Source organism: Amblyraja radiata, chromosome 26 (assembly GCF_010909765.2).
Source record: "Amblyraja radiata isolate CabotCenter1 chromosome 26, sAmbRad1.1.pri, whole genome shotgun sequence".
Lineage (NCBI taxonomy): Eukaryota > Metazoa > Chordata > Chondrichthyes > Rajiformes > Rajidae > Amblyraja > Amblyraja radiata.
In genome coordinates this window covers 2,663,564-2,688,179 of record NC_045981.1, presented here as the reverse complement: position 1 = coordinate 2,688,179, position 24,616 = coordinate 2,663,564, and the positions used below count along the sequence as shown (strand labels likewise).

General features: G+C 41.6%; 1 protein-coding gene across 1 annotated transcript in view; it reads right to left on the bottom strand.

Moving 5' to 3' along the window:
- Positions 1-608: 608 nt before the first annotated feature.
- Positions 609-24,616, bottom strand: part of LOC116987811 (heparan sulfate glucosamine 3-O-sulfotransferase 3A1-like) — a 114,311-nt gene continuing 90,303 nt past the window's right edge. The window contains exon 2 of the mRNA XM_033044049.1: positions 609-1,664. Coding sequence (XP_032899940.1) covers positions 1,043-1,664 — 622 coding nt within the window. The 3' untranslated portion in view covers positions 609-1,042. The remainder of the gene's footprint in view (positions 1,665-24,616) is intronic.

Below are 24,616 nucleotides of genomic sequence, written 5' to 3'. Positions count from 1 at the left end.
CACAAAAATGCAGCTTATTTGGGAACAGCAGAAATTCCACAAGGTTAATAGATTCCACTAAAACACTAATCAGTTTTTTATTTATCCCACTAAATAAAATTGTCGTTTAGAAATTAGTTTTCGGGTGTATAGGCCAAATGAGTAATATATTGGTGTCTGTCACTGCAATCCACTTCTGTAATATTGTTCTTCTGGTTACAACAAATTCATCTTTCAGAAATGGACTACAATGCACAGCTAATACCTGTTGTGATTTAGGACATGCAATTGATTATTGTTCGTATTGCTGGTTCTCTGAGTTACAAATACATTGCCCTGTTCGACAAAATTAAAACTGATGTTCTTCATATTCTGACCTCACAATTTGTATAAATATATTAAATTCATTTTACGGAAAGTTAAGCTAAATATATTTGGGGCACATACATACACATGCTGAAAATTGAACAAATATATTTCTTCCGATCAAGAGAGATTAAGTTTGACATGTCATTTCTACTCACTAGATTTTCCTTGAGTTAACTCAAAAAACGCAATAAATACCAGATGCATAATCTTCCACCTCGTCACAGGGAAGTAGAGACTGCTGATTACAAATGATATTTTTATAAATACCCGTAAATTTTATTAAATGTGTGCTTTTTAAAAACTCATAAATGAGGTAAAAGAAATAATCCGGTACAGAAGTAGCACCCTTAGGTAAAGAAATCTGTGAATAAAATATTAAAGTAACACAAAGAATTTGCAATTCTGTAAAAATAACAAGATTTTGGTAGTTTTGAGATAAATGTCTAAACCTCTAAATAATTATGTTAAACTGAACTCTTAATGCAAAGGTCTAAATTGCTCATTCTATATTCTCGTTTAATATGTGACTATTGGTTTAAATAAATAATTCAGGAAAAATCGACCTTTGAACAAAGGGATAAAGCATCCTCGCTTGCAACAGATTTCTGCTTAAATTTATCAGAATATCTCTCATTTTTTTCCAATTATTTTATTATTTATAGTCCTGTGGTGAATATCTTACATTTTTAACATTTCAGTTATCCCAGCCAAAGTTCTGTCCTGTCATTTGGTAAAACTTCATGTTGAAAGGCCTGTAGAAGTCTCTCAGCCTTCGAATGACCTCTGGATCAATGTTGGGATGAGTTCTGCCCTTGGTCTTGCCCAGGCAATGGGGCTTACTGCTCCCCTCAGGCTTCTTCAAGCAGAGGAAGCCCTTTGTCTTGTTGAAGTAAAAATGTTTGTCTGTGATGATCCTCTTCAGACCCAGGAAGTCTTGTACTTTGCCCAGTTCTCTGGCTGGGTCATTGATTAGCCTCTCGCCACTCACAAACAAGATTTGTCCCATTGGGAAATATAGAAGCCAATTCTCCAGGTGCTTGGCATAAATACCAATCTGGATAGCATTCCAGGAGGTATCAATTAACCCCGAAGTCCTGTTTTTGAAGACCAAACTCTCAAAACTGGGTATGTTGGGTTTCTTTGAGAGAGCTTGTGTGTAGTCAGAGATAGCTCGGGTGACAGGATCCCGAACCACCAGTATCAGTTTGGCATCCTTCGACATTGCATAGATTCTGGCAGCTGATTCCTTGGTGACAAAATAACTAGGGGTTTTCTCCATGGTGACTTGCCCATCGAGTGTTTTCGGCATCAGGTTTCTGTGGAAATATAAATTTGCATTTTATAAAATTATTAGAATTTTACTTGTGCTCATTTGTGAAACAACTCACTAAACCCTGTTCTAATATGATCAAAATAAAATTTAGTTTCATAGTTCAATGTAAATGTTATTGTCACATGTACCTAGATGCAATGAAATTCCCTTTTCGCTCACAGTTCATGCGAGGTACTCATCATACCTTGTGTTCAAAAGGGAACTGCAGATGCTGGAATATCGAAGGTACACAAAATTGCTGGGGAAACTCAGCGGGTGCAGCAGCATCTATGGAGCGAAGGAAATAGGCAACGTTTCAGGCCGAAACCCTTCTTCCCATCATACCTTGTTGATTTCCCCTTTGAAATCACGGGCAACACAGTGGTGCAGCAGTAGGGTTGCTGCTGAAGAGTACCAGATCCTGACTACGGGTGCTCCTGTACGGAGTTTGTACATTCTCCCTGTGACCGTGTGGGTTTTCCACGGATGCTCCGGTTTCCTCCCAAATTCCAAAGACGTGGAGTTTTAGAGGGAAATTAATTTCTGTAAATTTTCCCTGGTGTGTTGTATAGAACCAGTTTACAGCAATTGCTGGTGGGCACGGACGCGGTGAGCTGAAGTTTCTGCGTTGTATCTCTAAACTAAACTATTAAGCAATAATATTGGAAAGTCATTACAGTGACATTGACATTCCCAATAATAATTTACCTCAGTTTCTGATTTATGTTTTCATCTCGGTAGTTCCATCCTGCACCCCTTCCCCAGGGCTTGGAACTTTAGTTCCCTGTTTGCACTCTTTTTTCATCCTGCCCCTATTTCCCAAATCATTTACACCCAATATAGATAATGGCAGCCACAAGATTGATCACTCTCTTCCATTCCAAACTAGTTCCATTTGCAATTATCCTTTATTTTCCCAAATTAAATCAATCTTCAATCCTGAGATAAAGACAAATTAAAACGCAAGTCTGTTCGTAAGGGAACCCAATTATTCACACAATGCACTCACTTCAGCTCAATCCTAATTGAGTCTTCATAAATCTGCCAAGGTATTTCGAGACCTGAACAAGACTTCAGAAAAGTCGGAATTAAAATATATCCAATTTGCACGTCTTTGCATCACAACCCTCTAATTTTCACTTGGTAAGTTAAATTCAAACGTAAATAGCTGAATGTTTTCCAAAAAAACACTGATTGTTCACAGTATTGATTTCATGTGGTTGGCTGTGAGACACACTGGCCATTTTCTATTTGCTGTGAGCATTCATAAAAGAAAATAGCTGGACTGTGTCTTATGAATGATACATGTTTTGGCATCATTACATTTTACACTGTAAATTAATGACATGATTTGGTTCAGTGCAACTATGTGTTTCAATCACAAATATACTTGGTTTAAATTTACGTTAGCCAGTAATGAGTACAACAAATGCTAGAATGTACAAACTGCTATTTTATGTTTTAGTTTTAGTGATATAGTAGTGAAAAGTCCATGCTGACCAGTGATCACCCCCGACACTAACACTATCCTACCCACGAGGGACATGTTTTACAATTTAATCAAAGCCAATTAACCTACAAACCTGTACATCTTTGGAGTGTGGGAAGAAACTGGAGCACCTGGAGAAAACCCATGCACCCACGGGGAGAATGTACAGCACCCGTAGTCAGGATTGAACCCGGATCTCTGACACTGTAAGGCAGCAACTCTACCGCTGGTCCACTGTGCCACCCTAATGTATGCCTGTAATCCATGTAAACTGTATTCCTCTCTGCATAGACTTGTAACATCGGCCAGAAGTTAGCCTCAAGGCACTTTACAGTCAACAAGGCACTGGCCATTTGGTGGGCACAATAGCAAGGAGGACTTTGATTGAAGAGAATTGCTTTCAATCCTCAGCACCAGTCAGCTCTCCTAAAATGTGGCTTCAATGTCAGGACTATTGTTCCCCCAGCAAAACCTCCCAAATCACATCTCCGCAGAGGCAATTGGAGTGAATCGGAGAGGCAGAGGGGCGATGTTTACCCCAGTAACAGACTCACTCCTCCCAGATGGAAATGTTGGGTCTTGGAATATTGGGTCTTGGGTCTTGAAACAATACTTCGCCACTCCTGATTTTCATACCAGCAGGGGAAGCAGATCAACACTGAGTTATTGCTGACTGATTTCTAAGAGGAGTCCAATTGCAATGCAGATGGTGTGAAGTTATTACCCCTGTTCAGTCTGAAGAAGGGTCTTCTATGTATCACTTTTACTATAAGAACATTTAAAAGACATTTGGACAAGTATATGGATAGGAAATGTTTAGAGGGATATGGGCCAAGCGGCAGGCAGGTGGAACTAGTATAGATGGGGCATCTTGGTCGGAATGATCAAGTTGGGCTGAAGGGCCTGTTTCCATGCTTTATTACTCGGTAACTTTATTTTCTGTGGCCAAGCCAATTTTGTATCCAATTTACCAATTCACCATGGATCGCATGTGGCTTAATCTTCTGGACTAGTCTATCATGAGATACCTTGTTAAATTCTTTACTAAAATCCATGCCGACAGCATCCACTGTCCGACTATTATCACTCATCTTCATCACTTCCTCAAAAATCTCAATAAAATCCATAAATCTGGACCTTCCCCACACAATGTTGACATTCCCCAAAGGTCCACGTTTTACCTAATGTGAATAAATCCTGTACCTTCTCCGAAACATTTCTTGTTTTCATGTCTACTAACATTTTCCATTCTGCTAATGTAACACTAACCAGCCTCTACTTCTTTGTCTTCTCTCTACTCCTTTCACAAAGTAGTTTGGTTACATTCATCACGCCACAATCTGCAGGAACTGTTCCATAATCTGTAGAGTTTTGCAAGATGACAAACAACGCAACCTCTGTTTCCATGGCTTCCACTATTAATATTTTGGGATACGAATTACCAGAGACTTCCAGTCCATGGATTCCAGTCCCGTTAATTACTCTAGCAATATATTTTCACTAAATCTACTTTCCTTTCATTCCTTTTCGATACTTTCTATCCTGGCATTTCTAGAAGGTTAGTTGTCTTCTTCTTTCATGAAGACAGAATGTATTTGCACCTTTTTCTATGTTTCTAATATAAGTCCTGATATCTCAATTGCCCACTACAAATCAGATGAGCACTCCAGCGAACAACAAACCATTGAAGATCAGTCTGAAGAAGGGTCTCTACCTGAAACGCCACCCATTCCTTCTCTCCAGCGATGCTGCCTGTCTCGCTGAGTTACTCCAACATTTTGTGTCTACCAAAGTATTTGTATAATTGTTGTGTCATTTCTTTGTTCTCCATTCTCCCATTTCCGTAAATCCATTGTTAAATAAGGACACCAAAACATTATCATATTCCAGGTTTAGTCTGTATAACTTTAATTTAGGTTAGTTAGATATAGTAAGGAAACAGGCCCTTCGGCCCATTGAGTCCTTGCTGACCATCCATTACCCCGTTCGTACCAGTTTAATGCCATCCCACTTCCTCATCCACTCCCTATGCACTAGGGGCAATTGACTGAAACAGATTAACCTACAAGCCTGCCCATCTTTGAGATGCGGGAGGAATCCGGAGATCGAGAGAAAACCCACACAGTTACAGGGAGAAGGTGCAAACTCCACACTGACAGCACCCGAGGTCAGTGTCGAACCTAGATCTCTGGGGCTGTGAGGCATCAGCTGCAGTAATGTGTGGCACTAACCAGAGTTATACCGTGTACCCTAACATTGTTTTTTTCTCCATGTCCTCCAATAGATTTGTTTAATGCAAACAAAGTTCTTGTCGGCGTACATGGCGAGTAGAAATCCGAAAAATGTTCGGATCGTCGGGGTCACCAAATATAGCGAGGCTACACAGATCGAGCAAAATGATTTTTATCTTCAATAAAAATGAAACAAAACTCGTGAAGTACACGTGTCTGACTGAACTAACAATAATAGCTCCTGTTGCTGGGAGGAGCGCTGACTAACTGACCCACCCTAAAAGCCCACGAACGAACCCCCGCGGTCATGTGACCGAACCGACCAATGATGAGGGTTCTGACCTCCCCACCCCACCACTAGGTGCCGCTACAATATCTTAACTATGATATATTTAAATTATCATCTTAACATTTAATTGTCACAAGGAAGCGAGTTCCAGATTTTTACAATGCCTCACTACTGTAAGGTTGTGACCATCAAACAGTGAAAACTGTGTATATTGTGTCGGAAGGAACTGCAGATGCCGGTTTAAACCAAAGATAGACACAAAAAGTCACAGGTCAGATAGCATCTCTGGAGAAAAGGAATAGGTGATGTTTTGGGTCGAGTCCCTCCATCAGACTTTCTCTCTATCCACCACATCAGTTCCTGCTAATACCCTAAAAAAAGTTATGATCTAAGCATTAAAAAATAGTTGTCAGGCTTTCTGATATGAGAATGGCTCTCTTTGTGAAAAATATGAAGATGATCATTTATTTGTTCCGTGACAAAGCCTTATTTAGAGCACACTTCTGCTTCAAGGCCGCATTTGTAAATATACTGCACTGCAAATTGGACCAAAAAAAACCCTATCGTACAGCACAGAAAGTGGTCTTTAGGCCAATTGAGCCTGTTCGGGCTGTTTGAAAGAACAGACATAAAAACAGTGTGGCTTATGGCCTGAATTTTACAGCATTGCACTTCTTTTGAGATTGTCACCATACATGCATCTGTTTGTATGTTTGAAATCTATAGCGATGTTGTACTAAAGCTGGCTGCTTTTGGCAAGACACAAAGGTTTCTTTTATTTACAGTTAATGTGCTCATGGTTATAAGATTGTGGGTTGGATCAGGAGTGCAAGAGTAGATTATTAATGATTTACAGCCATTTTCAGCCACTTCAATCTATTCTGAAGTTCAGGGAATTCAAAATCCGAAAGTCAAAAGAACAGTTTAATTATTTATTAAAACCGCTGGCACTGCTTGAAGGAGAGCTTTGTGTACAATAATTCAACCCATAATAGCAGTGCACAGCAAAGCATGTTACATTCTGAAAGCTAAATCTAAAATGAAAGGGACTTGCAGGAACCACTCAGTGCGATGCTTTGCAGAAGACCGACTGTGGATATTCTTATAGATTGACGCTCGCTGGGAATCCGCTCAATGATCCAGACAGTCCCTGGTGGGAGACCGCTTTTCGGAGCTTCCGCAACGGCGACTTCTCCCGCCCGAGTTGCGGGGTTGAGGATGACCCGGAGCGGGGCCTTACATCGCCCGGCGCGACTTCAAATTGCCGCGGGACTTGCTAGCGCCCGCCGGGGGCTCTAACATCAAGACCCGGAGCGCGGCCTTGCATCGCCCGGCGCGGCTTTAATGGCCGCGGGACTTATTTACCATCGTCCGCCGGGGGCTTTGACTTTGACATCGGGAGGAGAATGGGGAGTGCAGGGGAGAGATAAGACTTTGCCTTCCATTAGGACGACAGATGGCACAATGGGCTAAGTGTTCGGCTGGCAACCGGAAGGTAGCCGGTTCGAATCCCGCTTGGAGTGCATACTGTCGTTGTGTCCTTGGGCAAGACACTTCACCCACCTTTGCCTGTGTGTGAATGTGTGTGAGTGATTGGTGGTGGTCGGAGGGGCCGTAGGTGCAGATTGGCAGCAACGCTTCCGTCAGTCTGCCCCAGGGCAGCTGTGGCTACAGAAGTAGCTTACCACCACCGAGTGTGACTGAGGAGTGAATGAATAATGCGATTTAAAGCGCCTTGAGTATTAGAAAGGCGCTATATAAATCCCATCCATCATTATTATTATTATTATCACAGTGAGGAGGAGATTCGCTGTGATGGATGTTTGTGTAAATTGTGTTGTGTCTTGGTTCTTCTTCTTGTTTGTATGACTGCAGAAACCACATTTCTTTTGAACTTCTGGGTTCAAATGACAACAAATAAAATGTAATCTAATCTAATCTATCTAAGGTGAACACTAGTTTCCACTAGTGGAGAGTCTAGGACGAGAGGGCACAACCTCAGAATAAAAGAACGTACCTTTAGAAAGGAGATGAGGAGGAATTTCTTTAGACAGAGGGTGGTGAATCTGTGGAATTCATTGCCACGGACAGCTGTGGAAGCCATTGTGTATTTTTAACGCAGGGACTAACAGATTCTTGATTAATACGGGTGTCGGGTGGAGGCCGTAGAGAGGGAAAGATAGATCAGCCATGATTGAACAGTGGAGTAGACTCGATAGGCCAAATAGTCTAATTCTGCTCCTATTACGATACGATACAATACGATAGAACTTTATTTATCCCAGGAGGGAAATTGATCTGAAAAAAGTCATGAAACACAACATCCATGAAATATGAAATCAAAATAATGATTGCACAGGATTGGGGATGTGCAAAGATTTGGGGAGATGGGGGGGGGGGGGGGGGGGGGAGGGGAGTCAGTCTACCCCATTACAGAAGGGGGAGGAGTTGTAGTTTGATAGCCCCAAGGAAGAAGGATCTCCTGTGGCATTCTGTGCTACATCTTGGTGGAACCAGTCTGTTGCTGAAGGTACTTCTCAGGTTGACCAGTCGGTCATGGGGGGGGGGGGTGAGCTGTATTGTCCAAGATGCTCTGCAGTTTGAGGAATTACGTTTAAGAAGCCAGGCTGTGAAGCTCGGCGGACATTTAACATTACCGGTTGGTTATCCTTGGTTCTGAAAACTACTGCTCATCTTTTTTTCCCCAATGTGCCAAAGAAATTCACCGGTCAGCACCGGCTACAACCTACCAGTACCTCCGAGAACCTTCGACCTCCTGACAACCCACTAGGACCTCCTGGCGACCCACCCACAGCTCGAGAATTCTCGCTACTCTCCATGGCGGCTTCATTCTAGTCACCGCTAATTTTTCATCATGTTAAAAAATTCACGGCAACCATGATGAGGTCGCGACTAGTTCCCAGAAAGCGGGAACTCCTCACGACCATGAAGGTGACTCCCCGGCAACCACCCGCGAACATGTGGCGACTGCATAGTCTCCGGCAGTCACCGAAAAAGTCGCCTAAGTGGGACAGGCCCATAAGTTGCCTAATGTAGAGATGCTGCAATTATTTTCAACGATGACTGTGGACAAATGTGAAGCGTAGGAAAAGTGCTAGCAGATGTTGTAGGCTAAATATTGCTGTTCCTTTACGAGATTTTTAATTCATGCACCTTACTGCAGGGTGAGTTGTTTCATTAGCAAATAGTTTAGTTTATCATCACATGTACCAAGGTACAGTAAAAAGCTTTTGTTGCGTGCTAACCAGTCAGCGGAAAGACTATACATGATTACAATCGAGCCCTCCACAGTGAACAGATACATGATAAAGGAAATAACATGAATAATGTTTAGTGCAAGACAAAGCCCAGTAAAGTCTGATCAAAGATAGTCCGAGGGTCTCCAATAGGGTAGATAGCAGTGCAGGACTGATCGAATGGTTCAATTGCCTGATAACAGCCGGGAGGAAACTGTCCCTGAATCTGGAGGTATGAGCTTTCACACTTCTTTACCTTTTGCCTGATGGGAGAGGGGTGCAGAAGGAGTGGCCTGTGTGAGACTCATCCTCGATTATGCTGGTGGCCTTGCCGAGGCAGTGTGAAGTGTAGATGGAGTCAATGGAAGGGAGGTTGGTTTGTGTGATGGTCTGGGCTGCGTGCACAACTCTCCATAGGTAAAGACAAGAGGAACCACTGTACACCAGATGATGTCAGGCGATGCATGACTGATGTGAGCCAAGGTTGAAGCATTAAGCAGCATCATGCGTAGGCGACCTACCTCCGGATCACTGATACCAGATGTGACTGTTTCCAACATCTGAAGTATGGTTTATATGAGCAAGGTATCTTTCGTCATAAATCAATCCAGCTTGCAGGAATAATCTGTCAGAAATTGAATAAAAACTAGCAGAATCAAATCAGGTTCCGATGGCGTTAAATGCTTGTGGACCAGTACACTGTGATACACAAGGAAACTTGACGCAATCAAGGATACGTATCCCAGAAACTTCAGCATTTTGAGACAGCAGTGGATTAGCTGGACAGCACTGCAAAAGAATATGAACGTTGTCCCATTATGTGTCAACTTTAAATCCAAGGTGTTCATCATCTTTAATAAATTACAAAGTGCTGAAGTAACTCAATGGGTCAGGCAGTATCTGTGGAGGCCATGGATGGGCGACGATTCAAGCCGAGATCCTTCTTCCGGCTGATTGCCTTGACCTCTCCAAGGCTTTATTTTGTCCAATATTCTTTGAGAAGTCACGAAGCTGGCACTCTCACATGGGCCCAGTCTCATTGTGAAATCCTATTTCCTTTGACCCCCATCCTCCTTCACTACCACCAGCACCACCCTCCACCACCTTCTCCCCCCCAACACAACTTTCCAAATGTTGGGGGCACTTTCTCAGTTTACTGCACAAGGCACTGTGGACAATAAACACGGACAACCTTCCTTGGAAATTTACTGGGAAGAACAGCAGGATCAATGTACGGGTTGAAAATATAGTTCCGCCCAAGAAGAGATGTGTTATTTTCCGAGATTTTAGATTGAGATTGACTGATTAGATCTTTATTGGACCAGTCAACTGATAAGATAAACGCTGTGAACAGCTATTACTCCAGCAAACATGAAATAAGTTAAAAAATAAAGATGACCTTTATTATTCATGGCGAGACTGAAACATATTATTTGTGGCTTGAATTTTTCAGTTCAAGGACACAGAAGGGTCTCGACCCAAAACGTCACCTATTCCTTCTCTCCAGAAGATAGACTTTAGGCTGTAGCGACATAGTTCAAAGGGTGTTTTAGTTTAGGGATACAATGTGAAAACAGGTCATTCGGTCCACTAAGTCCACGTCGACCCCGCACACTAGCACGTGGAAACTCTGTATAGACAGCGCCCATAGTCAGGATCAAACCCGGGTCACTGGCGCTGTGAGGCAACAACTTTACCACTGTGCCACCATGCCACCCTTTGAACTACGCCGCTACTGTCTAAAGCCGACAGTAATTCTCCTGGTCTACTTTCAACATTGTTGAATAATTTATTCCCACCCTCCACCCTTCCACATTTGTCCTTTTTCCCCCTTGCTCGTGTCTCCCAAAGGAGATCAGAAATCCCATGGGTAGGTATTAAGGCTGTGAGGAATTTACTGGTAATAATAATAATAATGGATGGGATTTATATAGCGCCTTTCTAATACTCAAGGCGCTTTACATCGCATTATTCATTCACTCCTCAGTCACACTCGGTGGTGGTAAGCTACTTCTGTAGCCACAGCTGCCCTGGGGCAGACTGACGGAAGCGTGGCTGCAAATCTGCGCCTACGGCCCCTCCGACCACCACCAGTGACACAACGACAGTATGCACTCCAAGCGGGATTCGAACCGGCTACCTTCCGGTCGCCACAATGGGCTCACTATGACCATGCATCGTTCTCATTGGTTGACAGTATTAAGATCAATCCTATCATGACTGGAAATATTAATCAACCAATCTGCATTAGGCTTTCTCAGTGATCAATGTTCCCATTTGATCGTTTGCTAATCAAAGAGAAATTATCAATAATGTGTCAATAAGCTGGCTATCAACCAAAACGTTGTGATCGACATCTAAAGGACCTGGTAGAAGCAATAGATTCTATAACCTGACCTTCAAATTTCATATAAGAGCACAGAGCCTAATTCTCTTCGCAAAAATCCAATGGTCTTTATTGCTATCAATGAAAAAGGCCATCTATAGGAACACAGATATTACTGTAGATAAATTGAAACTTTCACTCGCCTTTTGGTGATGAAAATCCTGCAGAGGACTGTGTTAAACAGCAATTGAAAGCAATTGAAGTAAATGAAAATCCCGAGGAGAAACAGTAATCTATTTCTGTTATTGGAAAAGAAGCAGTTGATATGAATTGCATCTGTGAAGAGATGGAATACCTGGTATTGATAGAATAATGAATAGCTCTGACAGTGATAAAGGATATCAGAAACGTGAAAGGCTGAGATTTTTTATGTTCAATAAGCAGGTCAAACCATCAGTTATTTGAAATTAAGTGAAGAATTTGAGGTAAACTTATCTTTTCGGCCAAACGATAGAAATAGCAACAGTGGCTGAGTAATTGCTGAATAATTCTGAATGTTACTCTGTGACTGGGCTGGGAATAAAACCTCTTGTTAGACAATGGAATACATATGTGGAAAAGAGAAAACAGTGAATGAGTAGGATTGGGTTCCTGGAGTGAGGAAAATGGAATTCTGCTGGGATTACTCCAGAGAGATTAATAAACCGTCAAAAGTGAACATTGAAATCCCATCGATCAAATCTGATGAGGAGAGTGGGAAGAAAATATAAAATAAAATGAACACATAATGTCTATTTCACCAGAATGCCATTCTCTGGAAAAGAACAAACATCGAAAATGTAATATTTGCACAATGGAAAAAATGTCAAATATGAGCTTGGAATTAGAAGCAATTTGTCATTTCTGAAAAATTCTGAATTTTACACCGTGAAAGGGATGGCAACAAAATCTCATGTTAGATCAAACTGAAGCATTGCCCAAGAAATATAAAGTGGCTTAAATAACTCCAGTCTTACAGAAGATTGGAAGACTGGTAGATTGGAAGATTCTCTATATCACCAACTATACCTCTCGTTTTCCTTTCCCCTGGCTCTAGTCTGAAGACCGGTTTCAACCTGAAACGTCACACATTCCTTCTCTCCAGAGATGCTGCCTGTCCCGTTGAGTTACTCCGGCATTTTGTGTCTATCTTCGGTTTAAAACAGCATCTTCAGTTCCTTCCTACACATCCAATCTTACAGAGGTGCACCAAGAAATAGATGCAGTAAATTGCTGTTGGGATCATTTTAGAAGACATCTTGAAAGAGGGTATAATGAAAGGCTAGGTTAAGTATAGCGCCATAGGATTAGCACAGATCGATGGGGAACAAATATTCTGTGCTTCTTTGAGAAAGTGATATTGGTAATCGAAGCCCAGACTATGATAGATTCAGATATCACTGAGGCGACAATCTTTGACACGTCTGCAAATGCAACTGTGTTATTAACAAACCCACGGTCACTAGTGGAATGCTGCAGAGATTGTCACAGAACTCATCCATGTCTGCAGTGCTGATAAATGGTTCGAACTGAAGGCAGAAATAAAGCGAAAGAACTTTGCAGATATCGCACTAGAATAATGGACAAAGCTGAGGTAGTGTGTCCAGGGAAGTGAAAAAAAACTGTTGCAATATAAATTTAAGTTGCAAACGATAACAAGCTCACCAAACCCTATAGCATTGTGCAGCAGCAGCAGCAGCAGCAGCAGCAGCAAGGAAAGCTAATTGAATTTTGGGATTTATATCCAGACTGATAGAACATAAATCCCAGGAAGTGATACAGAGTTGGTAGAAGGGATTTGCTATTGCAAATATTTCTCCTCGCTCTCCTACAGAGATGTCATTTAAGAGTTGCGGCTAAAGCAGAAACAAGCAGCTGAACTAAAAAACCAGGATCTAATCTGTGAGCTGAGGTTGGGGTTGGCGTTGCCTTGTTTACTTTGAATGGAAAGTTTAGAGAAATATAATTCAAATATTCAGACTAATATTGAGTCCGCTTCAGTATTCTGCTCTCTCTCTCCCATTCCCCTTGCCCTACTTGTTCTACTTGAGTTAGGCTTGATTGCATTTAGACATTAGGATTTAGAGATATGGTGCAGAATCAGGCCCTTCGGCCCACCAAACCCGTGCTGACCAGCGATTACCGCGTACACTGACACTATCTTACACACTAGGTGTCCTGGCGAATGGGGTTTCTATTTGCATATCAGTTCTCTTTCTTGTTCTCCTTTCTGTTGAGTATGTTACGTATCTATCTGCAGTTATGCCCACGATCCCCTTTTGAATCTTGTACAACATGGCTAGTCTCTTCCTTGCCCTTCTTGTTTCCAGCGTTTCCCGCTGCAGGCCGGACAGCTACCTCTATTGTAGTTCCCGATGCAAAAACGTGCTGCGTTCCTTTGTAGCCCTTCTAGTTTGTTGATATGACCAGTTTTGTATGGGTCCCAGGCGCATGAGGTTCTAACCAATGTTGTATATGCTGTGGTTTTCACTTTCTTTGGGCAGAACCAGAGGTGAAGTATTTGTCCACAGAAGACGTGGTCTCGAGTAGGTGGTTTCTTCTTGTTTGAAATGACCATAATTGACCATTTGGTTGGGTTGAAGCTCATCTTCCATGTGTTTTGCCGTAATTCCAAAGACTTAAGGTCTTCTTGTAAGGAGTTCATATCTTCTACATCAGTGACAGGTGTATATGGATGTAGCAGGTGTATGACTGCTTCAATTTCGTTCAGACTTCGGTCTGAATGACAATAAAGGCTATCTAATCTAATCTAATCTAATATACAAGACAATCATCTGCGAAGAGTCTTGTTTTACAATTGATGCGTTCAGGTAGATCATTAATGTACGTCAGGAACAACAGTGGCCTGAGGACCATACCTTGCCATACACCTGCCAGTATTTGTTCTTCTAAAGAAATGTTTCCTTCACAGGCCACCCGCTGCGTCCGATTTGTGTGAAAGTCCCTAATCCAGTTATGTAGACAATTTCTGATGCCATAGTAATCAACACGTCACAACGTGTAAATTATGTTGTGTAAATGATGCGCAAATGTCGCCCAAGTGAGACAGGCCGTTAGTGAATCAAGCCACATCCTGGAGAATATAGATAGGTGATACTTCAGGTCGGGGGGGGCGGCGGGATGGGGGAGGGGACGGACGGGGGTGAACTGGAAGAGAGGAGGGGCAGAATAAAGCCTGGCAAGTAATAGGTGGATACAGTTGAGATGAGAGGGGTTTTTGATAGGCAGATGATTGGACAAAGACATGAGGTGTGAGACAAAACAATTGAAGAGATGTGAATTGTGAAGCTAGAGGATGGAATGCAGGTGGAAGGGGTGGGGGAGCGGTGAAATAGGTGTGGGCCCAGGTGGAGCAGAAGGGAGGGGGAGGGGTGGAGCAAGAAAGGAGAAGGGGATTAGGGTAGTTACCCGACAAAGACATGTTTTTTTAAACACAGCTTTATCAAGTCTACTCATAGTTAGTTGAGTTCATGAAAATGTCAACTTGTGCTGTATAGAAATTCATGGTAAACTAACATAGGAAAAGATTTGATTCAAGTACAAAATGGGGAGCCAGTGTGTAAAGGGGATAAGTACTGTGCCTCTGGTGATTCGTACTGGCCTCAGGCATCATCTGAATTCTGTATCAAATCTCCCTCCAACAGGAGGTGGTAGCTCCAGGCACCAACTGAGCATCCCAGTACAGTTAGTAATTTGTGAACTGCGGAACCCTGGCTGATTCTGATTAGGTGCAGCCTGCGGCTACTTAACTCTGAGGTGGATTTAAGTTGAGGAGTTAATCCCAAGACAGCAGCAGTTCGTAGAATTCCTGAAGAAATAGGAGGTCTGTTTACAAGTGGTCCACACTGGTTCTTTGCAGGGGCTGTGGAATCACTTCTGTTCTTTTGCAGTCCACAAGTAAATCAAACCTTACCTTGAATTATGTCCCAAGAGACCTACGCCTGACTTTGGAGGTATTAATGCCATTGAGTAACCTGAAAATACCAACCCACCCTCCTTCAAGATAGCTCTCTGAAAGTAAACTCTGCAATGCTCACATAGAAATAATCCCAGGAATGATCGGGTCAACATATGATGAACTCCACTTTAAATTCCATTTGGAATATTTTGGAGGACCAGGAAACCAAGAACTAAGAACTAATGATAATAATGAAAGGCCTGGATAGAGTGAATGTGAAGAGGATGTTACATAGAAAGTAGGTGCGAGAGTAGACCACCAGGTCCGTCGAGCCCGCACCGCCATTCGCTCATGGCTGAACACTAAACAGACACACTTACCCACAAACAGTAGACACAAGACACAGAACACAAGACACTACCCTCCCCTTTATACCGCTATCACCCCTTTCCACCCCAAAAACCTCGTGATCTCCTGGGAGAGGCAAAAAACCGGATAAAAACCCAGGTCCAATTCGGGAAAAAAATCCGGGAAATTCCTCTCCGACCCCAATCCAGGCGATCGACACTTGTCCAGGAGATCACTCAGGTCTTACTATACTAACCATACCTAGGTCCATATCCCTGCCCTCTCCCCGTAGCCCCTTATCCCCTTGGCAGCTAAAAAACCATCTATTTTAGTCTTAAATATATTTAAAGTTTCTGCTTCCACTGCTCCCTGGGGCAGTGAATTCCATAAATTAACCACCCTCTGGGTGAAGAAGTTCTTCCTCATCTCCGTTTTAAAAGAGCCCCCCCTTATTCTGCAACTATGTCCCCTAGTTCTAGTTTCCCCGATCATTGGGAACATCCTCGGTGCATCCACCCGATCAAGGCCCCTCACGATCTTATATGTTTCAATGAGATCGCCTCTCATTCTTCTAAACTCCAAAGAGTAGAGTTCCAGCCTACTTAACCTTTCCTCATATGTCAATCCCCTCATTGCAGGAATTAATCTTGTAAACCTTCGCTGCACTGCCTCCAGGGCTAGTACATCCTTTCTTAAGTATAAGTATGTTTCCACTAGCGGGAGAGTCTAGGACCAGCCATAGCCTCAAAATAAAAGGCATACCTTTCGAAAGGAGATGAGGAGGAATTTCTTTAGTCAGAGGGTGGTGTATCTGTGGAATTTATTGCCACAGACGGCTGTGGAGGCCAAGTCAATGGATATTTTTAAGGCGGAGATTTACAGATTCTTGATTAGTAAGGGTGTCTGGGGTTATGGGGAGAAGGCAGAAGAATGGGGTTGAGAGGGAAAGATAGATCAGACATGATTGAATGGTGGAGTAGACAATGTGCCAAATGGCCTAATTCCACACCTAGAACTTATGAACCGTATTATATTGTTTCCTGAAAAATCTATTATTTTAGTAGGCCTCTTATTTCAAAAGTGACAGGCCTATTTTGAATATTATGAATTTGAAAAATAAAAGCAGCATATCAAAATTCTAATATTGATGTAGAGCCATCAACTGCATGCGAGAAGAGAATTTCACATTCAGAACACAATGACCTTGATGGTAGAGTTCATTAAAGCTAAACCTTTAAATTCATTTTTATTCATTATTTAACTTCTAACATTATTATTTCATTTGATGGTAGCCGTGACTGCAGTGTCCCCTGAATGATTTTCATTTCAAATAAATTGTTGGGACACATACAATATGAATATAATTTCCAAATGAAATTAAATTCCTAGCACCTAATGGGTACTGTAATAGAAATAGTCAACTTATTTCCAGAGACTGCTATTTCACTTAAATAAGTCATTTTTTTTGTCACAATGCTACAGCACATCTCCCAGGCCTCACCTGACAATTGATTGTGGCTGTTGCTTTCGACAGAAGGATAGAAAGCAAAATAGTCCCAGGTTTTTACATAACGTATAATGCAAATTGCATTAAAATTTAGAGAAAATATACAACAGCAACTAACTACGGTCTCATCTTTTTAGGCTGCCATGGAGCATTGTAAATTTGTTTTCTCAACTAATCAATATTTCCATCATCTGGTCATCAATAAAATTTAATCCAAATTTTGTTCGAATAGAAGTTTTATTTTCGTAGTCAGGGAGCTGTACGTAACTTGCCAACATTTTATTACTATTCAAAGATAATTTACCGTACTTTCATCAACATCAATAATATCTGACCTTCAGCTGAATTTATCTCCTCCCTCAGTTGCGTTAATACTATTGGGATTCCATAGAATGAGAAAAATAAACTCTTGCATTTCATGTCTCCTGGGTATCAGAAAAATATTCAAAGCCAATTAAGTATTTTTGAAGGTACACAAAAATGCTGGAGAAACTCAGCGGGTGCAGCAGCATCTATGGAGCGAAGGAAATAGGCAACGTTTTGGGCCGAAGCCCTTCTTCAGACTGATGGGGGGTGGCGGGGAGAAGAAAGAAAAAGGAGAAGGAGCCCGAGGGCTGAGGGGTGGGAGGAGACAGCCCGAGGGCTGAGGAAGGGGAGGAGACAGCAAGGGCTAACAAAATTGGGAGAATTCAATGTTCATGCCCACAGGATGCAGACTCCCCAAGCGGGGGTTTGAAGTTGTTATCAAGGAAAATGTAGTAACTAATTGGACCAGGTTAAGGACAAACAAATAGAAGTTAGATAAATACTTAGGAAATCTGTGAGTCTGCAGAAGGATCCCGATCTGAAATGTCACCTATTCATTCCCTCCACAGATGCTGCCTGACCTGCTGAGTTCCTTTAGCGCTTTGTGTTTTGATCTAGGAAATCTGCTGCTGCTGATGCTGTGTGAGAGATAACTAGTGATCAGGACAGAATGGGTGTCTCACAAACTTATTTGAAAAAGGGGCTGAGCGAACTTTCATTTCACCTGAGATGGATTTAATGTCTTACTGTCAGCATAGATTATCTGTTTAAGTGTTTAGAGTGGTGTTCAGATACCTTATTCAAAGACAACAGTGCAACCACTGAGAAAATAATTCAGAAGAAACGCGCTGAACCATATTTTATGATGTGTTCAATACAGACTTAATATTTGTACCATGCATGTGAATAATGTGAATATTGGTACATACGTCATCTAGCCTTCCTGATTATAGATTATGGGGTTAATGAGGAAAAATCATGATAGTTATGTAATTGATGTGTAAATTAAGAAGGTGAGATGGGTAAAGTTTAAAAGAGATGTGTGGGGCAACTCTTTGTATAAAGAGGGTGGTGAGTGCCTGGAACGTGCTGCCAGGGTTGGTGATCGAAGCAGATACGAGAATGGTATATAAGAGCTTTTGGATAGACACATGGATATACAGGGGATGGAGGGATATGGATGATATGCAGGTAGATAAGGGTTGGTTTTGGCATCATGTTCGGTACAGACATTGTGGACCGAAGGGCCTGTTGTTGTGCTGTTCTGTTCTATGAGTTAACTAATGCACGCACGGAATCAGACTAGGTGGCACACCACAGTTGCTACATTTTATTACAGATAAAGCATTTCTTTTGAGACAATAATTTATCTGGAGCTTGAAACTTACAAAAAATGTGATTGTTCTCACGTGTGTAAATTCTGCACACACCTGATTTGCCCTGGAATAGTGATAGGATTGTCACACTCAAAGCCAAAGTCAACTCGAGCAATACAATGAGAGCTTTACGAATATAATTGAGAGGTTTTGACACTGATCAGCTTAGAGATGGAAATGTATCTCATGTGGAGATGTAGAATGTGTGGGGAGCTAATTCTTCTGAAGTTAAGCCGTTTCCAATTCTGCAATGAAGGATATAATATGAATGCTTAACATTCCAAATTAGCACATACCATTCACACGCAGAAGATTTAGGACATGTGGATATGATAAAACCAATTGGTTTGTCCTATGATCATGATTTTTCACAACATATAATAACATCTATATCTCAATGTGCATTTAACCAATAATCAATAAGCCACCAACAGCCAAGTGCAAATCCGTGCATAAAATATTATTTAATGCACAGGAAACATCTGCTAAAATACATCAGACCTAAAGGGAAATCCTCCAAAGTTTGGTTGATTTCACCACAAAGCTACAAAACAAAAGGACTGGAGTTTACTGCATGAAAAATAGATCACAGGAGTGGCCTTGTCTCTGGAGAAAAACCATTGATACATATGACCTTGGCTCTGTGTGAGACACAGCATGCCACTATCCTACAGCTAACTGTCTTCTGTGCAAGTAAGTAGCCCTTTAAATCCATTCTGCCTTCATTTCTTTAAAGGCTTGAATAACCGTTCCATGATTCAACAAGGCATGGCGTGAATCCTATTCATTGAATAGAACACATTTCAGTGGGGCATGTTAATATTCTGCGCTTGAACAGGTAATAAAATATGAAATCATTCATTCATGAGATACTTTCATATTCTTGTCACGTTCTATATCTTCTGTTTACTTCATTTAACACTGTGCCACAGAACAAATGCAGTTACACAAGCTTGCGTTACGCTCAGCTGCTGCTGGGCAAGAGGGGGTGGGAGAATAATACGTCCAAATAATTAAACATGGCAAAATTCACAAGGTTACGAGATTACCAAAGCACAGATAACCCCGCTGATAACCATAAACTGCTGAACGGTTAGATTTCTTAAACCGCTCATCAGCCTGAATGATATGTGAGTTGCGAATATCCAGTTGAAGCACAAGCAATGGAAATTTGCATTCATCTCAATGGAAGGAGCCACTCAAAATAGATAGCTGCCTGATTAATATAATTAGAATGGAGTCCATGGCCTATTCTGGAACTCATACAATCTTCCTTTGCTCTTCTAAGAAACACAAACTCCCCGCCTGGTGGAATTAAGCATAATTTTGGCCGATTATGAGTAAACTGGACCTCAAATCAAATCAAAACTTGCTCCAGAAATGGGACAATTAGACATCATCACTTCTTATGAAAGTATACAGTCTCATCGCATTTAATGACTATACGGCCACCAGGTAGACTCAGGGAGTCACAGAGTCATCCAGCATGGAAACAGGATTGTCCATGCCGACTAAGATGTCCCATTTACACTAGTCCCACCCGCCCACATTTTCCCCATATCCCTGTAAACCTTTCCTATTCATGAACCTGTACAAATGTCTTTTAACTGTTTGCATAATCCACCATACACATAGATCTTCCAGATATACCCCTTGAGATAAATTATCCACATCTATGTGAGAATAGCAACGGTAAAATCAACAGCAGGCAAATAAAAGCAGAGAATCCCATGAAGTTCAGATCAATACTGTTACAGCCGAGGGATATAGTTTTGGTGAAATATGAAAACCATAGAAACAAGGAAGCATCTCTGTATGACATGCAGCCTTTTTGAAGAGATCACCATGAAAGGATCCACAATCAGAGCATCAAATATTTCACAAAACTCTATTCAATTGTGTAATTCTCTGAAGTATTCGAAAAGCTTCTATTGGTAGGAAAGAATAATAGTAGAAACAGCAAAACCAACGCCTCAGCCTATGCATTATATCCCAAATCATTAAATATTACTTGTGAGCGCAAAATGTTTTTCCCCCTCCACCCCTTGTGTTGATTGATTATGTGAGATACAACAAGGAAACAGGCCCTTCGGCCCACTGAGTCATGCTGTCTATCAATCACCCATTCATTACTTGGTCTATGTTAACCCATTTTCTCACCCACTCACTACACACTACATGTTAGGGGGCTATTTACAGAAGCCAAGTAACCTTCAAATCAGCACGTCTTCGGGATGTGAGAGGCTACTGGAGCATCCAGAGGGTAGGTGGTATATGGAACAAGCTGCTAGAGGAGGTAGTTAAGGCAGGTAAAATACAGTTGGACAGGTACTTGGATAGGGAAACTTTAGAGGGATATGTGTTAAACGCAGGCAAATGGGAGGCTTAGATGAGGCACTGTGATCGGCATGGACAAGTTGGGCCAAAAGGCCAGTTTTCATGCTGTTTGACGATGACACCCTGAGGTGATCCATGGGTTCACAGGGAGAATATGTGAAGGACCAACAAACAAAATGATACAATATCAAAGAATATCAGATTGTTTCTTTGAATTAACACAGGGAGAAGTGTATGCTTGTTATGTAATTAGATTTTGTTAACATTTCCCCTTTTTAAGCATATTCTGTTTCCTCCTTAATGCTGTGTGCATTTCCACCCTCAATATTATAGGTGTGGTTATCAAGAAAGCAACCATTGTTTTACACCCTGCACAGCAGTGAGTCCAAATAATTATTCACAGATACAAGGGCAAGTAAACTTGTAACTTGCACCTTCAGAAATGGTATAAAAAAAACATAATTAAAGTCAAAGTCAAAGTATCCTTTATTGTCATTCAGACCCTTTGGTCTGAACAAACTTTTGTTGCCTTGCAGTCATACATATAATAAAAAATAACAAAAACACACAATAAACACAAATGTAACATCCGCCATGGTGAGTTCACCCGGCACCTCCTCACTGTGATGGAAGGCAAAAGTCTTAAAGTCTTTGTCTCTTCCCTCCTTGTTCTCCCTCTGCGCTGAGGCGATCCAGGCCTCTGATGTTGTGACCCCACCGGGTGATGGTAATTAACATGTACAAACAGGCTGCATTTCATTTGAAGAACCCGAAACGTCACCCATTCCTTCGCTCCATTCACTCCAGCATTTTGTGTCTATCTGGTTTAAACCAGCGCCTGCAGTTCCCGCCTACTGCATTTCATTTTACACATTTATTGGAATTGTGTCAAGATTTTTTTTACAATCAAATGGACACATGCCTACTAGTTGGCAGCACAAACAAAACATTTGCCACTGTTTATGGAACAGATAGAGTGATTGACACAATGGCTGTGAGCAATGAAACACTATTATAGTTTTGACAGCAATGACCAATTGCTTGTGGCTTTGACCTTTCCTTGCTGCCTACACCTGCCCATCCCAGCATGTACTCAATGATTGTTCCTGCAGCTATTTATTGGCCCCCTTTACATGTATATCGTATTGGGTCTCTGTGACCTTCACGTGATCAGACTCGGAGGTCATGTGTCTGCTCTCAGGAAGTGGCTGGGTTTGGCCCACACATGTGAAAGTCATTCATTAGATTGAAACAAAGGTTCTCATGTGACCCATTTACTTTCTCACCTGACTAAACAATTGGGACATTTACACCCCTTGGAGTACTGAGTTTCCTTGCTACCTTGAAAAAAATCTGTGTGTAGTTTTCGTAATAACTTCAACCTACCGAGCTTGTAACTCTAGACCTCTAAGCATTATAATTAAAAGAACAAATGGAACCATTTTCAGTCTAACTGAATCAAAACTCTCAAAAAACCAGTGTGCAGTTTAAATTTGATAGACAAAATCCTGCCTTTGCCCTTAAAGGTGAGTGCAATGTAATACAATTTAAACATTGATGATCATAAGGTAAACAGATTAATACGTTCCAACCAGATCGTAAAGGAGAATTAAGATTTATGCATTTGTCCTCCACCAATAATTTAAAAACATGTCTAGCTTTGTATGTATTGATGCTAATGGAGGCTGTGCACAATTTGGGTTGCCTTATTTCTTACATTATAAAAGTAACCACAAATGATATAACTTTGTTGTAAAACATTTTGAAATATACCTTGATTTGTTCCTTTCATACCTTTCATTCTTTTGTTCTTTGTACCTTTTCCTACCTCCAGTTTCCCTCTCCCCTGACTCAGTCTGAAGAAGGGTTTCGACCTGAAATGTCACCTATTCCTTTTCTCCAGAGATGCTGCCTGACCCGTTGAGTTACTTCAGCATTTCGGGTCTATCTTCAGTGTAAACCAGCATCTGTAGTTCCTTACTACACACTCAGATCGAGATATGTGCTTTATAAATATTTGTCTTTTCAACATATTGCAAGATAGTGCTGAGTAGCAAAAATCATTCCTTGATTTGCTAACTGATTTGATACGTAAAGCTGAAGGTCACCCATGGTTTTCATCCTGAGACAGTTGGTATTGGATTACCCAAACAATGAAAGTTTAGTGATTTTTTTAGGAAAGACCAGTAAACTTTCCCTGCCTTGCATCGAGCATCAAAATAAACTTAGAAAGTCACAGGGTCATACAGCACAGAAAGAGGCCCTTTGGCCCACTGAGTCTGTGCCAAACATCAACTAACTATTTACACTAATCCATCATTAAAGCCTGTACTAATCCTGCATTCATCCTATTTTAAATATCCCCACATTCGTATCAACTCCACCCAGATGTTACCACTCACCTACACACTATAGGTGGTCAATTAGTTTACAGACTCACACATCTAGGGCGTGAGAGGAAACCGGAGCACTTGGGTGAAAATGCAAACTGTGCAGGGAGCACCTGAGGTCCTGGGTCTCTTGCCCTGAGAGACTGTGGTTCTACATTGTGCCTTCCCCCACAGTGGTATCCATTGTGGGGGGATGATTTTTTGTGTGTAATGTGAATGTGTTAGTTTGTGTCCAAGATGGCTGTCGGAAGGGAGAGTGGACGCTGGCGCGCTTTAGCTGCCGCTGCTCTCTCTTCACATTGTGTTTTTGATTTTTTTGTCTTTGGAGCGAATTCCGTCTTTAATGTGTGTATTGGTGATGTCCTTATTATTTATTTTACTCCGATTATATGTTTTATCTCTCTTGTTAATTTTCTGTAAGGTGTCCTTGAGACTTTGAAAAGCGCCCTCAAATAAAATGTATTATTATTATTATTATTACTTTCTGCGTCAGTGTGCGGCTTCAGAAGATGTTTTGGGTGTTAAAGGAAACGTTATCTTTAGTTTCAGTTTTCGAGATACAGCATAGAAGCAGGCCCTTCAGCCCACCAAGTCTGTGCTGACCAGCAATCCTCATACACCAGTTCTATCCTACACACTAGGGACAATTTACAGAAGCGGAATAACCTACAAGCCTGCATGTCTTTGGAGTGTGGGAGGACACCGGAGCACATGCAGAAAACCCACGCAGTCACAGGGACAACGTACAAACTCTGTACAGACAACACCCGTAGTCAGGATCAAACCCAGGTCTCTGCCGATGTAAAGCAGCAACTCCAGCACTGCACCACTGTGTTGCCCCTTTTTCTATTACAAAAGTTGACTACCAGAGTTTAATCATACATTAAATGGACCATTTCCCGGCAAGTAGTAATATAGTTTCCCCCGCTCCTCTTCACTCAGGCTGGTGACTGACTTCACTATAGAGGTATGATTTTCCAGCAACTATAATTGTAGGCTTCTCCAGCTCAGATGAATCTCCCTGAGGTTCTAGTTTTGTGGCTTCTTTTGTATTGAACTCTTCTTCAGATTCATTTGTTTCACTGTCTGATTTTCATTTGAATTGAGGATTGAAGTTAGATTTATTTTCAGTTGACATTTCT